Source organism: Alexandromys fortis, unplaced genomic scaffold (assembly GCF_014885135.2).
Source record: "Alexandromys fortis isolate MF-2015 unplaced genomic scaffold, M_Fortis_MF-2015_v1.1 scaffold_242, whole genome shotgun sequence".
Taxonomy (NCBI): Eukaryota; Metazoa; Chordata; class Mammalia; order Rodentia; family Cricetidae; genus Alexandromys; species Alexandromys fortis.
This window is the reverse complement of record NW_026068123.1, coordinates 1,109,482-1,123,569: the sequence shown is the minus strand read 5'-3', so window position 1 is coordinate 1,123,569 and position 14,088 is coordinate 1,109,482. Positions and strand designations below refer to the sequence as shown.

The 14,088-nt window shown below is 48.8% G+C and overlaps 2 protein-coding genes across 2 annotated transcripts; both read right to left on the bottom strand.

Annotated features, from left to right (window-relative positions):
- Positions 1-3,770: 3,770 nt before the first annotated feature.
- Zglp1 (zinc finger GATA like protein 1) lies at positions 3,771-9,271 on the bottom strand. Its single transcript, XM_050125483.1, has 6 exons — positions 9,128-9,271; positions 8,407-8,593; positions 7,482-7,835; positions 4,709-4,791; positions 4,262-4,355; positions 3,771-4,082 (listed from the first exon to the last, which is right to left on the bottom strand). Exons 1-6 carry the CDS (start codon positions 9,180-9,182, stop codon positions 3,953-3,955), a joined length of 903 nt encoding a protein of 300 aa, XP_049981440.1. The 5' UTR covers positions 9,183-9,271; the 3' UTR covers positions 3,771-3,952.
- On the bottom strand, positions 8,980-13,493 carry Fdx2 (ferredoxin 2). The gene is made up of 5 exons (XM_050125485.1): positions 13,346-13,493; positions 13,222-13,276; positions 13,030-13,136; positions 9,477-9,564; positions 8,980-9,382 (listed from the first exon to the last, which is right to left on the bottom strand). The coding sequence occupies exons 1-5, from the start codon at positions 13,491-13,493 to the stop codon at positions 9,226-9,228; spliced, it is 555 nt and encodes a 184-aa protein (XP_049981442.1). The 3' UTR covers positions 8,980-9,225.
- Between the last annotated feature and the right edge of the window lie 595 nt (positions 13,494-14,088).

Below are 14,088 nucleotides of genomic sequence, written 5' to 3'. Positions count from 1 at the left end.
ACCATCGCCTGGCTCTTGAATTCTTTGTATATTTTGGAGATCAGACCTCTGTCTGATGTGGGGTTAGTGAAGATCTTTTTCCATTCTGTAGGCTGTCGTTTTGTCTTGTTGACCATGTCCTTTGCTTTACAGAAGCTTTTCAATTTCAGGAGGTCCAATTTATTAATTGTTTCTCTCAGTGTCTGTGCTGCTGGGGTTCTATTTAGGAAGTGGTTCCCTGTGCCAATGCGTTCAAGTGCTTCCCACTTTCTCTTCTATAAGGTTCAGTGTGGCTGGCTTTATGTTGAGGTCTTTGATCCATTAGGACTTGAGTTTTTGTGCATGGTGATAGATATGGGTCTGTTTTCATTTTTCTACATGTTGATATCCAGTTATGCCAGCACCACTTGTTAAATATGCTTGCTTTTTTCCATTTGATATTTTTTGCTTCTTTATCAAATATCAGGTGTTTGAAGATGTGTGGATTGATATCTGGGTCTTCTATTTGGTTCCATTGGTCCTCCTGTCTGTTCTTATTCCAGTGCCAGGCTGTTTTCAGTACTGTGGCTCTGTAGGAGAGTTTGAAGTCAGGGATTGTGATGCCTTTTATTGCTCAGGATTGTTTGGGTTATCCTGGGTTTTTTGCTTTTCCAAATGAAGTTGAGTAGCATTCTTTCAAGGTCTTTGAAGAATTTTGCTGGGCATTGTGTTGAATCTGTCGATTGCTTTCGGTAAGGTTGCCATTTTTACTATGTTAATTCTACCTACTCAAGAGCATGGGAGGTCTTTCCACTTTCTGGTGTCTTCTTCAATTTCTTTCTTCAAAGATTTAAAGTTCTTGTCATACAAGGAAGACTGGTTGTTTTGAAGAAAATCCTTGTTTGAAGTCTTAGGAAGAGATTTCAAAAGAGCCCATTGTTGACTGTGTGTGTGATTATTAGCGGCCTGTTTTAAGCAGATCTATAATGAAAAGCAGCAATCTGAACAAGGGAAAATAGGAAATGTACAGTTTGAGCAGGAAAGAGGCACCAGGAAGTGTGATTAGATTACAGAAAAGGCTGAGCTAAGTGGGGATAAAGGGAGTGGTGACCTCAGGGTGAGATCCCACCCAGCTAAGTCTCCAGTTTGTGAACAGAAAGTAAAGAAGGGCTTCCGGCCAGGTGTGGGGGTGCACACCTTTAAACCCAGCCCTCAGGAGGCTGAGGCAGGTGGATCTCTGAGTTTGAGGCCAGCCTGGTGTACAGAGTGAGTTCCAGGACAGCCAGGCTTAGGTAGTGAAGGAAAACATTGAAAACAGAGAGCTGGTTAAAATGTCTTTCAAAGAGGGGACCATGTTCCAGCCCCAGCAGTCAGGAGAATTTAGCATCCTCGGCTATCTGGTTCTGGCTTAAGAGTCAAGGATACAAGAAAGGAGTTTTATGGAAACACCCTGTCCCCCCTTCCCCCCATGACTAAAGAAAGCCACCTGAGGTCAGGCATATGTCAGGGGTCCCTGCATGGAGACCTAGAGAAGTGTGCATGAAGCTATGAAGGTGAAGCCTGAATTGCCTTGAAGACCCCAAAATGTAGGAGATTCTGGAGTTGTGGGATACCTGCCAAGGAGAGCTGCTAACAGGGAGTGGAACCAGCCCAAGAGAGAGAAAGAAGTGTGCTGCAGTCAACAAAGCTGAAAGGAGTTGGAGAGGCAGAGTTTGGCGTTTGCCCAGCTGGTTTCCTGTCCAGTATTTCCTCACTGTGTTCCCTTTCCACCCTTTTGGAATGGTAATGTATATCCTGTGCCATGCTATGTTGAAAGTATGTGATCTGGTTTTTTTTAAAAAAAAAAAAAAAAAACAACAAACAGATTACAGTTAAGAGATTGCCAAGAGTCTCAGAAGAGACTTTGAACTTTTTTTTTTCTCTGAGACAGAAAGATTTCTCTTTGTAGCCTTGGCTGTCCTGGAACTCGCTCTGCAGACCAGGCTGGCCTCCAAGTCACAGAGAGCTGCCTGCCTCTGCCTCCTCAGTGCTGGAATTAAAGGCGTGCACCACCACCTCCCCACTTTCTTTCCCTTCTTAACATAATCTTGCTGTGTTGAGCAAGTTGGTCTCAAACTCCTGGACTTAACCCAACCTGCCTCCGCCAGAGGTAAGAGGCCTGTGTACCCCAGGGCCCACTTCTCATAAATATGCAGATTTGTATTTTAGTTTTCAAACATTGCTGCTTGGCCTGGAACTTATTGTGTAGACCAGGCTGACCTCAAACTCACAGAGATCCGCCTGCCTCAGCCTCCTGAGTGCTGGGATTAAAGGTGTGTGACACCTGCCCTGCCTGCCTTCACATGTACACATGGGAGGGAGAGGTCAAGCTGGGTGTCTTCCCCAAGGGCTCAGTCTTCTTATTTATTTATTTACTTACTTACTTACTTATGTGTGTGTGGTGGAACCAATGCCAAAATGCACTTGTGGAGGTCAGACACAATTTTTCGGAGTCTATTGTTTCTGCTGTGTTCAGGAGAGACCCGTCTCAAAAAGTGATGGTTCCGGGAAGAAAGGCCCTGACTGCCAAGCCTGATGACCTGACTCCATTCCTGGAACCCACACGGTAGAAGGAGAGTGCTGATCCCCAAAGCTTTGTGTCCTCTGACCTCCACAGGCTGCCGCATGCACCTGCACACACACAATTAAAATATCAAAACGGCTTGGCGGGGAATGGTAGTGAGTATCTGCAATTTTAACACTGGGGAGGTAAGGCAGCCACACAGAAAATAAAAGAAAACCAAGTATCGAGACAGGGCCATGCTGTGCAGCCCAGGCCAGTCTAACTTGTAATCCTTCTCTCTTGACCTTCCCAGTTCTGTGTCTGTAGATGCCCTGGGCGTTTGTGCCTCTCATGTGAGTGTGCAGGTGTGTGGGTCACACTACAGGTTACCTAGGGGAAAACTCAGATGGCCAGGCCGTGTGTATGCGCCTTTCCTAGATGAGCCATCTAGCTGGCTGCCTTGTTAAAAAAATTACTTGGTTTTCTAAAGTTAAGCTGAAAAATTTTTGTACGTGTATGTATATGGGTGTTTTGCCTGTGTGTGTGTCCTTAGAAGTCAGAAGAAGGCATATGATCCCCGAGAACTGGAGTTAGTGATGGTTGTGAGCCGCCATGTGAGTACTGGGAATTGAACCTGGGTTTTCTGGAAGAACAGAGCCATCTTTCCAGCCACCCTTCTCCCCTTCCAAAATGCAGTTCATTCTTGCTTCAGACTGACTATATATACAATCCATGTTGGTTTTGTTTGTTTTATTGAGACAGGGTTTCTCTTTTTAACAGTCAGTCCTATCTGTCTTGGAACTCAATCTGTAGACCAGGCTGGCCTCGAACTCACAGAGATCCTCCTTCCTCTGTCTCCCGAGTGCTGGGATTAAAGGCACGCGCCACCACTGCCTGCCTACAATCCACCCCAAAGAGGAAACACCTCTTACCTTCCCAGGCTCTGGGAGGGATGCAGAGATACTGAGGGTGGCTCAGCTTAAGCACAGTGTTAGCGGTATTAGTGAGAATTTCCTCTGGTTTGTCGGATAACCCAGCAGCTAAGGATGTTTGCAGCCAAACCTGATGACCTTAGTTCATTTCCCAGAATCCACACACAGCTTGTGGGAGGTGAGAACCAACCCCTGGAAGTCGTCCTCTGTTTTCTGAAACCACTGAAATCACACCATGCCTGAATGCGCGCGCGCGCACACACACACACACACACACACACACAAATAAATGTAAAAGAAAATCTAAAGTAAAACATAATTAAAAATAATCATTTCTGCAGTGATTTCTTTTTATTTGGGGCACAGCCAAGACTGAGTGGAAAAGGGGGGCTCTGGACATGAGGCTGACTCTCCAACTGGGATTGCTGGCAGCAAGACAGGCTGGGCACTTCCAGGGGCTGGATTCTATTCTCCCCTGGAGAAACTGAAGCAAAACTGACTTGGCTAGGTAAAGAAGGGCTCACAGTTCCTGAGTTGGGTTTAGGTGGGAGTCCTGGGCCACCCCACATCTGCCACACAACCTCCTGGGCTGGACGCTTTTCCTTGGAACCAGCCAGCAACTGGAACAACGGGTGCCATATTTCTTGTACCTGGAGGTAAGAGTGAGGGAGTAGGGTATAAGAAACCACCATTTAGGATGCAGTGGGGAACTAGAAACCACCAAGAGGAAAGCATTTTCCTCAATAGGTGGCTGTTTTTCTTTCCCTAGTTCCCACACCAGCCGAGTCCAGTCTGATGGCCCCACTCCCAACACCTCTGGGTTGAGGACCTGATGCCACAGGCATTGCAGAGAGGGGTCCCATCTTCGGCATCTCTCCAGAGTGGAGTCCTCTGGGTCCTACAAGAAGCACAGCGCCTGGGCTCTGGAGTGTCAGAAGTCAAAAGGCACAGGGTCAAAGATCAGAAGTCAGTTTCAGAGGCCTGTGTAGGGTGGAGAATTCCAGGGGTGGCCTCTGTTAAGGCTTCAGTAGCTCTGCGTCTGCCTTGGGTGTTGGCAGAGAGAAAACGGGGAGAGCTGGGCACCGGGACAGATGGTGAATCAGATGGCGAGTCTCTACCAAGGAGGAAGCTGGGGGTGGGGTGACTCAGTGCTGGGGGGGGGCTCTGAGCAGGTCTAAATGAGGAATTGGGATGAAGAAGGGGGCATGCAGAAAGACAGAGGATGTGAAGATGGCACCCTGAGATATTTCTAGCTCACACCATCTTTGCCTCTCACCAAGGGCCTCGTTGCCTCCTGGGTTGACAAGGGCTTTGGAAGGGCTTGCAGGGAGCTTTTGTAAACAGCTTCTGCCAGGCAAGCTGCAAAAAGAACAAGACATTGAGTGGATCTGTAAGGTGGTCCCCAAAATGAATACTTCCCAGTGCCTCACAAGCCCAAGCAAAAGTCACCATTGCCTGTTTCCAGTCCTCTCTATCATCTTTTTTTTTTTAAAAAAAGAATTTTATACAGTAATTTTAGATATATTAAATCAAATAAATTAAATTTAAAGTAAAGTAACATTGTCATAGAAAAAGTAAAAATTAACAAATTCTTTCTACTTTTATTTTTCTGAGACAAGGTTTCTCTGTGTAACAATCCTGGCTGTCTGGGATGCATTTATAGACCAGGATGGCTTCAAACTCACAGAGATCCACCTGCCTCTGCCTCCCGAGTGCTGAGATTAAAGGCGTGCAGCGCCACCACCCGGTCGAAACAAGGTCTTAGTAACCTGCCCTGCTTCGGCCTGTACTGTCTCTTGTTTTTCTTGCTGATAAGACAGGGTCTCTCTGTGTAGCCGAGGTTGTCCTGGAATGTGCTCAGCCTCCTAAGTGCTGGGATTGCAGGTGTGTGGCATCACACCTGGCTGGAGATAATGGTCTCTCATGGATCCCAGGGCTGTGTGCATGCTCGGCAAGCACTCTACCCACTGGGTCACAGCCCCAAACTAAGACTCATTATCAAGGTTAACAGGCATCCCTCAGGGGCATCTGATGTCAAAGACCTGGTTTTATATTCCACTAGCAGCAATAAAATAATTAATATTGCATTTAAGTCAGGTATGTTATATTCCTGTAATTCCAGTCCTAAGGCGCTGAGGCTGCAGAATGGTGAAATTCTGGGTCAGCCTAGTCTACATAATGAGACCTTGTCTCAAAAATTAAAAAAATAATGCCGGGCGATGGTGGCTCACGCCTTTAATCCCAGCACTTGGGAGGCAGAGGCAGGAGGATCTCTGTGAGTTCGAGACCAGCCTGGTCTACAGAGATAGTGCCAGGACAGGCTCCAAAGCCACAGAGAAACCCTGTCTCGAAAAACCAAATTAAAAAAAAAAAAAAAAAAACAAAGAAAGAAAGAAAGCAAAGCAAATTCTTCAATGCTCATCATGAATCTTTGAAGTAAGTTGGTTTTGCTGGGAACAGATACGTGTCTCGCTCTCACTGACATGAAAGTTTTATGTTATTAAAACATCTTAAATGCCATATAATGAAGGTCTTTGAAGTGTTTGAAAATCACCTATCTAAAATATATCTTTGTATGACCTTGAAAACATCCCTAACATGACTATAAAATTGATTGTTATAGATGATTTAGCTATTAATCTTTATTATCCTAAATAGTTTTCAAGTACTAAAACTATGTTTTTAAATGAGCTGCCTAGGTACAATACCTAAAACAAGAAATAGACATATATACCATATAACAAAAATAACCTTAAATTTGTATCAATTGTAGGCAGACTTTTCTGTCCCACTAGGTGGCTCCCCAAATAACCACACAGAGACTTATAAATGCTCGGCTGATAGCTTAGGCTTGTTTAACTTAAATTAACCCTTATTATCAGTCCTCTGCCATGTGGTGATATCTTCTTTCAGCACAGCTTGTTTATCTTGCTTCTCTCTGCATCTCCTCACTACTCCTCAGACTCCACCTTCCTTCTTCCCAGCATCCTCTCCACCCTGAAAATCCTGCCTATCAGCCAATAAACTTTATTAATGATGAGAGTAACACATCTTCACAGTGTACAGAGGATTATTCCACAGCATTCAATATACAAAAATCCATACCAATGTAAATATTTGACAATATATTTTTCAAAAGTAGACTCAGCAATCTACCCTGTTACCCCTTCATTTCTATACTATAGCCCCCCTTTTCCTTCAGAAAGAGATCCCTAAATCTAATCTCCTGGTTTTTTGTTTGTTTTATTTGTTTTTTGGATTTTTGAGACAGGGTTTTTGTTTTTTGTTTTTTTTTTTGGTTTTTCGAGACAGGGTTTCTCTGTGGCTTTGGAGCCTGTCCTGGAACTAGCTCTGTAGACCAGGCTGGTCTCGAACTCACAGAGATCCACCTGCCTTTGCCTCGCATGTCGTCACTACCGCCTGGCTGTGTTTTTGTTTTTAAAGTGGTTTTGTTTTTTTGCTTTTTTTTTTTTTCCCCAGACAGGGTTTTTCTATGGCATCTGGGTTGTCCTGGAACTCTCTCTCTTTTTTTTTTTCCTTTTTTTAAAATATTATTTATTTATTTGATTTGTACTGGTGTTTTGCCTGTATATACTCTATGAGGTGTCAGATCCCCTGGGTCTAGAGTTACAGACAGTTGTGCTGGGAATTGAACCTAAGTCCTCAGGAAGAGCAGCCAGTGTTCTTAACCGCTGAGCCATCTCTCCAGGCCCAAGGTTTTTTTTTTTTTTTTTTTTTTTTTTTTTTTTTTTTTTTGAGCAAGGGTCTAGCTATGTAGCCAGGCTGGCTTTAAATGTGCTTTGGTTCTTTCCCAACATGCCCCCTTTATACATGGCTCCCAGCCTTTTTCAATTCCATCTTGAGGCAAGCTCCTTAAGTTGCACAGGCTGGCCTTGAACTCACTCTGTAGCTCAGGCTGGCTTTGACCTTTCCCTGTCTTTCCTCGGTTTCCCGAATAGTTTGGGTGACAGGCCTCTAATACCAGCCCTGTCCTGTAAGTACACTGTTATTATACACAGGCATATATTATCATGGCTGAGAGTCCCTACCTGTAGGTGGATACAATCTGGAGGCTAGAATCCGGCTGTATCTGAAACTTCAGAGTCACCCCCTTGAACGTGGGGTCCCCCTTCTCAATGCCCTTTTGGGGGTTCAGCTGCTTCCGTGATCTTCTCTGGAGTGAAGTTGGGGGAGCAGCACTAGACGGTTCCGGGTTGGGGTATTGTGTGCTCTTAGGATTCCTGGCCATACTTAGGGGGTCTGACATCCCTATGACCATCAGCTCCCAGCACGGCCCCAGGGCCTGGGAGGCCAGCGAAGGGGACCCCAGTGACCCGTTTTCTTTCTCTTGGAGGAAAGGCAATGCTGTGCTGACAGAGTCCTGGCACGTAGGCCACAGGGACCTGGGGGATAAGAAGCAGTAAGGCGTGGCCACCCCTTTCCTGGGGGCTTGGATTTGATAGGTAAGGAGGGGGTGGTGGAGCGCCACCCAGTTGGTGCCTCTGCTTTGGTAACCCTGTGCTTCACCTGGGGCCAGAATCCTGGGTTATTAGGTTTAAAAGTTGCAAAATAATTGTTAGCAGAGACTGAATCCCCCGTGGCTGGCTATCAGTTCCCATCAGCCACCCCCACCACCACTAACAAAGCAAGGACCCACCCTAGGCAATCTGCCCAATTCAGGCTAATGTCGGTAGCAACCATTAGTCAATCACCCCATAGACTGCTGTTTGTTAGTAGGTTACCCTCATCACTCCTCGGTTGATCCTTCATTGGCACCTTTTTGGGTCACACAGCCACAGAAGGGTGGGTAGGATGGGAATCACCTGTCCCTTCCTATATATAGGGGCTAAAACGTCATCGGCGCCGATAACTAAGAGGGGGAAGACTGGAAAGCTGGGGATCGGGACCCCGCAATCTCCGGGCCTGGTGAGACACTGGCTAGGATGGGCGGTGGAGGAGTCTTGCCCCACGCACCTGCCATTAGGAGTGAGGCATCTCAGGGCTCCAGGCTCCCGTGCGGGGGGTCGGCTCTTACGGAGCGACTCGGTGTCCAGACAAGGTGGCGCCAGAAGTTCCTGCCGGCGGCGCTCCAAGCCACGGGCTGATGCCGCCTCCATGCCCACTCTGATCCCAGCAGCAAAATGTCTCTGCCCTGCTCCCCCTAGAGATAAACCCGAAGGGTGAGGGTGATGACGATGGGCGCCACCTGGGCGGAGCCGGTCGGCGCAGGTCACGTGGGGGCGCTGTTTGCACCTGGGAGCACTTTTTGCAGTGGCTGCCAGGAGCCTCAGCTGTGTGACCAGGAAGGCCCCCCCTGGGTCACCCCCTCTTTGCTAGCTATCTTCTGATCACTTAGCACAGCCTTGAAGGTCAAGGGGCGCTGTGGATCCCTTCTCTGTGGCTAGGGCGGGGCTTAGTCACGCAGGAGCGTCCCCAGGAAGAACGAAGTCGCGGGTGCTGCCGGGGTTGGGGTGTGGGCACAGCCAGGGTTCCAGCACTAGGAGCTGGACAGACCGGCCCCCCCAAGGACACGAAACATGCCGCAGATGTGTATTACTTTTTATTGCAGCTCTGGTTTGAGTCCATCCCTAATTTATAGTTCGATTCTCCCTGGTGGACTGACACACCCAAGATGGAGACCCATCCCCCTCAGTGCCCAGACATGGGCTGTACCCAGCAGCGGCTCTGGTCTCACACTGTGCTTTCAGCTTCTCTTTCCCGGCCAGTCCGTGCACTGGGACCAGAAGCATGTCTTTTCAGTTCAGTGGCCCTGGTTGGTCCGGTGACCTCCTCTCAGTGGGGCTTGGGGATGTGGCCATCCACGTAGAAGTTCCTGGTGACCTTGGGAAGAGCAAACTCGACACCTTCCAGCTCAGGGGTCAGCACAATCTGGCAGCCCAGTCTTGAGTTCTCCTGGAGCAGCGGGGCCATGTCCAACATATCGTCCTCCCTGGGACAAAGGGCAGTAGTCAGGGTGGTGTGGGTGGAAGAGCCCTGGACACAGGGAGGCTGATGCCGGCAGTATAGCTGGGCTGCCCACTCACCTCTCCTCAGGAGGAGGCAGGAGATCCAGGTGGGTCTCACTCACATACACATGGCAGGTGGAACATGCCAGGGAGGCTTCGCAGGCCCCTGGGAACAGGAGGAAAGAGGCATCCTTAGTGAGGAACACGCTCCACCTCAGCTTCCTAGCCTCAGCCTTCTCAGAGCTGAGAAGGTTTCTAATTCATCTGTAGACTTTCTGTTGATTCAGTCTTAGTTAGGCAGCCCAGGCTAGCCTTAAATTCACTATGTAGCCAAGGACAGCCTGGAACCGACTCTCCCAAGGGGTATGATGACAAATGTGAGCCACTATGCCTCGTCCTATGCTAACTTCAGTCCACCTCAGGGCCTCTGCCTTTGTACCCATGACCTAGAATGTTCTCAGCTTTGCTTGCCACAGCATTGCTATGGACGTCAGAGGGCGGCTCTGTTGCTCTCCACCCAGAGGACTGAAATCAGTCACCAGACTTCTGCTTCAAGTGCCTTGACCCCCTGAACCACCGCACTCTCCCAAATCTGTAATTTTTTTCTGAGACAAAATTTCTCTGTGTAACAGCTCTAGGTGTCTGGAACTTGCTCGTAGACCAGGCTGGCCTCAAAACTCAGAGATCCACCGCTTCTGCCTCCCAAGTGCTGGGATTAAAAGGCCTGCGCCACCACCACCTGGCTAGTCAAATCTAATTTTTGAGACAGGGACTCTTGGTAAGTTATCTAGGCTAGGTCTGAATCTGGGCCTGGGACTAAAGGCCAACCCTTAAATGCTTTTTAAACATTTGTTTCTGGATGTGTGAATCTGTGTGGAAATGTGCACACCACAGCACACATGTCAAGGTCAGAGGACATCTTGGGTTGCTTCTCCTTCCAAGTCAGTTCTAGGGATTGGATTCAGGTCCTAAGGCTTGGCGGCAAGTGCCCTTTAACCAATGAGTCATCGTGCCAGCCCAGATCCTAAACTTTCCACTCTCCTGGTTCAGCTTCCCAAGCAGATAGGGTTATAGGCCCGAGCCAGCGGGTCTCACTTGTTTGGATTACCCTGGGTTTTTGTTGCACTGGTTGGTCTTGAACTCTTAGACTCAGGTAGTCCTGATGCTCAGCTTCTGATGCAGCAAGGGCCACAGGAATGCCCATCACTGCCCAGGTAATCTATAGCCACCTTTCTATCCTGGAGTTGGCTTGCTGTCTGCGGATTTACCTTTCTCTCTGTTCCAGTCGCTGCTCGGTACAGCAGACGCTAGACTCACCAGCCACCTCCCAGCAGCTCTACCCATTTTCACTTGATTTTTGGTTTGTTCTGAGGAAAAGTCTCACTGTGTAGCCCTGGCTGTCCTAGAACTTGCTATGTAGAACGGGCTGGCCTTAAATCCCAGAAATCCACCTGCCTCTTTACTAAGTGCTGGCAGCAAAGGTGTGCGCCACCATGCTCAGCCACATCTGCTAGCTTTAGAGGAAAAGCTTTAGTCAGGCCCTTCCAACTCATCTGCCAGTGAAACCCTAGCAGTTTCTTTATTACTTGGCTCCCAGTTCCTGTTAGGCTCAGAGGGCCTGTCACTTCTGCACACTCAGTAGACAGTATTCACACAAGGACGCTCATCATTTTTTGAGACATAATTTTTCATAATTTGTGTTTTCATAATTTCATTATTTTTGAGACAGGGACTCTTGCTAAGTTATCCAGGCTGGGTATGAATCTAAGCAGACATTGCCATTTTTGTTTGAGACAGGGTTTCACTATATAGCCCTGGCTGTCCTGGCACTCACTATGTACACCAGAACGGCTTTGACCCAGAGATCCGCCTGCCTCTGCCTCCCGAGTCTGGGAGTAAAGGCGTGCGCAACTACATCAGGCTTTTTTTTTTTTTTCTTTTTTAAAAGACAGGGTCTCACCAAAAATCCCTGCCTTGCCTGGAATGCACTCATTGGGTAAAGAGATTGCTGCCAAGTCTAAAGACCTGAATTCAATCCCTAGCAAAACAATATGGAAGGAGTGAACTGTGTGCCTTATGCTGTCCTTTAACCTCTACAGAGGCACATGTATGCACATAAATAAATCCAATTAAGAAAATTCTCACTGATATTCACAGAGAGCAGCATGGGAGGACTAAATGTGCTTCTCTTGTGTCTGAACCCACCTACCATCACACGGTGCACTCTCCCTTTCTGCAGGGTGGATCACCGCCTGCTCTAGTCACAAAGCTGCACGAGGAACTGCACTCAACACTCGCAGAGGACAGGAGAGGCCACAGGTGACAGGAATGAAGCAGATGGCAGAGAGCTAATGAAACAAACTCTGAGACCACGAGATACACGGACAGACATGGGCATGGGCTTAAGCTGGGGTGAAAGGGTGCCAGACACAGTCTGGAGAAAGAGGAGCCTGGCTAGCAATGTGCTGGGAAAACACTTCTGACACAGAACAAGAAGCACAGAGGTCTGGGGATAGTCCTGAGCGCTGTGGCCTGAAGAAGGGACAGAGTCACACACACTGATCCCAGCACTGGAGGGCAGGGGTCAACAGCAAGAATCCACAAGCTACAAGAGAAGGCATATTCTAGTAGCCTCTAGTAAACACTCAGTAAGAGCTGCTCCGAGACCAAGTTTTAGTTCAGTGTTAAGTTTTTAATTTTAAGCATTTATTTGTATGTCTGTGTGTGCTGGGCATGAGAGTGCAGTGGCCACGGAGGTCAGGTGAGGGTCTGAGCAGTGGAGCTATTGGTATAGAAGGCTGTGAACTACCTGGCACAGAGCTAATGGCAGGGACAGAGCAAGGCCTTTTGCAAGGGCCATATGCACTCTTCAGCACTGAGCAACCTCTCCAGTTCTATGATTGTCTCTAATTTGAGTGTACTATTACTGCGTACACGATGTGTGCATCTGCCTCAGCCAGCTTCTTTCCTGCCTTTATGTGGTCTCAGGGAATTGAACTCAGGTTGGTAGGCTTGTGTAGGAGCCATCCTATCAGCTCAAACTCAGAGGTGGCTAAACAGTGGAGACAGTCTGTAATCCCAGAACTGAAAAAGCTGAGGCAGGAGGATCATCCAGTGGGTTTAAGGCGAAGGCACAGAGACTGTCTTAACCTTAGCACCCAAGAGGGGGAGGCAGGAGGGTCACTCCCGTGGGTTTGAACCTAGCTTGGTTAGTTACTTTCAGAACAGCCTAAGTTACAGGGAGTCTATCTCAGCTTTTCCCACCCCCACCCCCTCCGCATATGGAGGTGTTGTAGCACATGCTTGTAGTCTCAGTACTCAGAAAGTGGAGGCAGGAGCATCACTGCAATAAGGTGCAGGCTAGCCTTTATTACATATTCGAGTTGCTGGACAGCCTGAGGTAGAGCGTGAGGCCCTGATTACCGACCCACTAGTCCACACCAAAACAAAACTACCGGGTAAGGTGTTACTGCGGGGCACTGTCACACAGCACTCGGGAGATGGAGGCAGGAGGGCCACCCTCTGATAGTAATTCGAGGCAAGCCTGAGCTATTATTATGAGACCGTCTCAGAAATGCAAAAAGGATGTGAAAGAATGGCAAGGGTCTCCAAGTAATTCCCTATGACCTACCTTCCAGGTCCACCCCGTGGCGCTGGGCCAGGTGAAGAACATTGTCCCCAACTCTGCCCCTCACGGGGATCCGCCGACCAGAGCGGTCCACGAAGATCACGTTGACCCTGGGGACAGACAGGGTGCAGGCGCTGAGCCGAGGCCGGCCTGCGGCTGAGTGGCAGGGCGGGGCAAGGCGTGGCGGGCACTCACGCGTCCCGGGGCAGCTCCGGGCTGTCCGCCTCGTCCTCCCCTGCGCGCCGCTCTCCTGGAAAACACGAGTGGGTGAGCGGCTGCGGCCTCGCTGCCAGCCGCGGCCCGGCCTGGCCCTAGGTACCTGTACTCCGGAGAGTCCTGGATGTCTCTGCCCCGTGCCCAGTCCAGTTACCCCAAGATCCCCCGGCGGCCCGCAACAGGACCCGGGCACTCACGCCGCGGGCCATGGAGGCGGCCATGATAGGCCACGTGACCGGAACACCGAGCATGCTCAGTGACTATGCTGCAACTTTAACCGCAGCCGCATGAGGTCAGAGGTGATGTACCAGAATTCAGTCTGACTTCCGGCCTGGCCCTTTGATTTCCTAAGCCCCTTCACCCCCGCCTTAAGCCTTGTGTGTTCTGCTTGTATATATGAGCACCGAGAAGTGGGTGCCTGGTGTCTGTAGAGCCCAGAATCAGTGGGCTGTGTGGGTGTTGGGAACTGAAGTCCGGTCCTCTGCCAGAGCAACATTTGAGAGCAAACTCTTGAGCCCTTCTTGAGACAGGGTCTCACTCTGTAGGCGAGGCTGGAATTAAGTCTCTTTTTAAATCCATGCCCAGGTAAGGGTTTAAAGAAAAAAACATTTTTGGGGACAGCTTCTTTCTATATAGACTAAATTGTTGTGGAATTTGCTATGTAGACCAGTTTGACCTGGAACTCATTCTCTTGCCTCTGCCTCCCAAGTGCTGGGATTAAAAGCTATTGCCACCAAAGTCCAACTTAAATTTTAGAGACTGTGTGTGGGCACATGCTTGCCCATCTGTGTTACATGTGTAGGTCAGAGAACAACTTACGGGAGTCATTTGGGCCCCAGGGGTAAA

What these genes read in the sequence shown, in the direction of transcription:
- Zglp1 (XM_050125483.1), bottom strand. Translation starts at nt 9,182, where the DNA reads ATGCTTCTGGTCCCAGTGCACGGACTGGCCGGGAAAGAGAAGCTGAAA. An exon ending in AGAGAAGCTGAAAGCACAGT is followed by an intron (nt 8,594 to 9,127) that starts GTGAGACCAGAG and finishes GTTTATCTCTAG; the next exon opens with GGGGAGCAGGGCAGAGACAT. An exon ending in AGGAGGCAACGAGGCCCTTG is followed by an intron (nt 4,356 to 4,708) that starts GTGAGAGGCAAA and finishes CTGACACTCCAG; the next exon opens with AGCCCAGGCGCTGTGCTTCT.
- Fdx2 (XM_050125485.1), bottom strand. Translation starts at nt 13,493, where the DNA reads ATGCTCGGTGTTCCGGTCACGTGGCCTATCATGGCCGCCTCCATGGCC. An exon ending in CCGGAGCTGCCCCGGGACGC is followed by an intron (nt 13,137 to 13,221) that starts GTGAGTGCCCGC and finishes GTCTGTCCCCAG; the next exon opens with GGTCAACGTGATCTTCGTGG. An exon ending in CCACGGGGTGGACCTGGAAG is followed by an intron (nt 9,565 to 13,029) that starts GTAGGTCATAGG and finishes TCCTGTTCCCAG; the next exon opens with GGGCCTGCGAAGCCTCCCTG.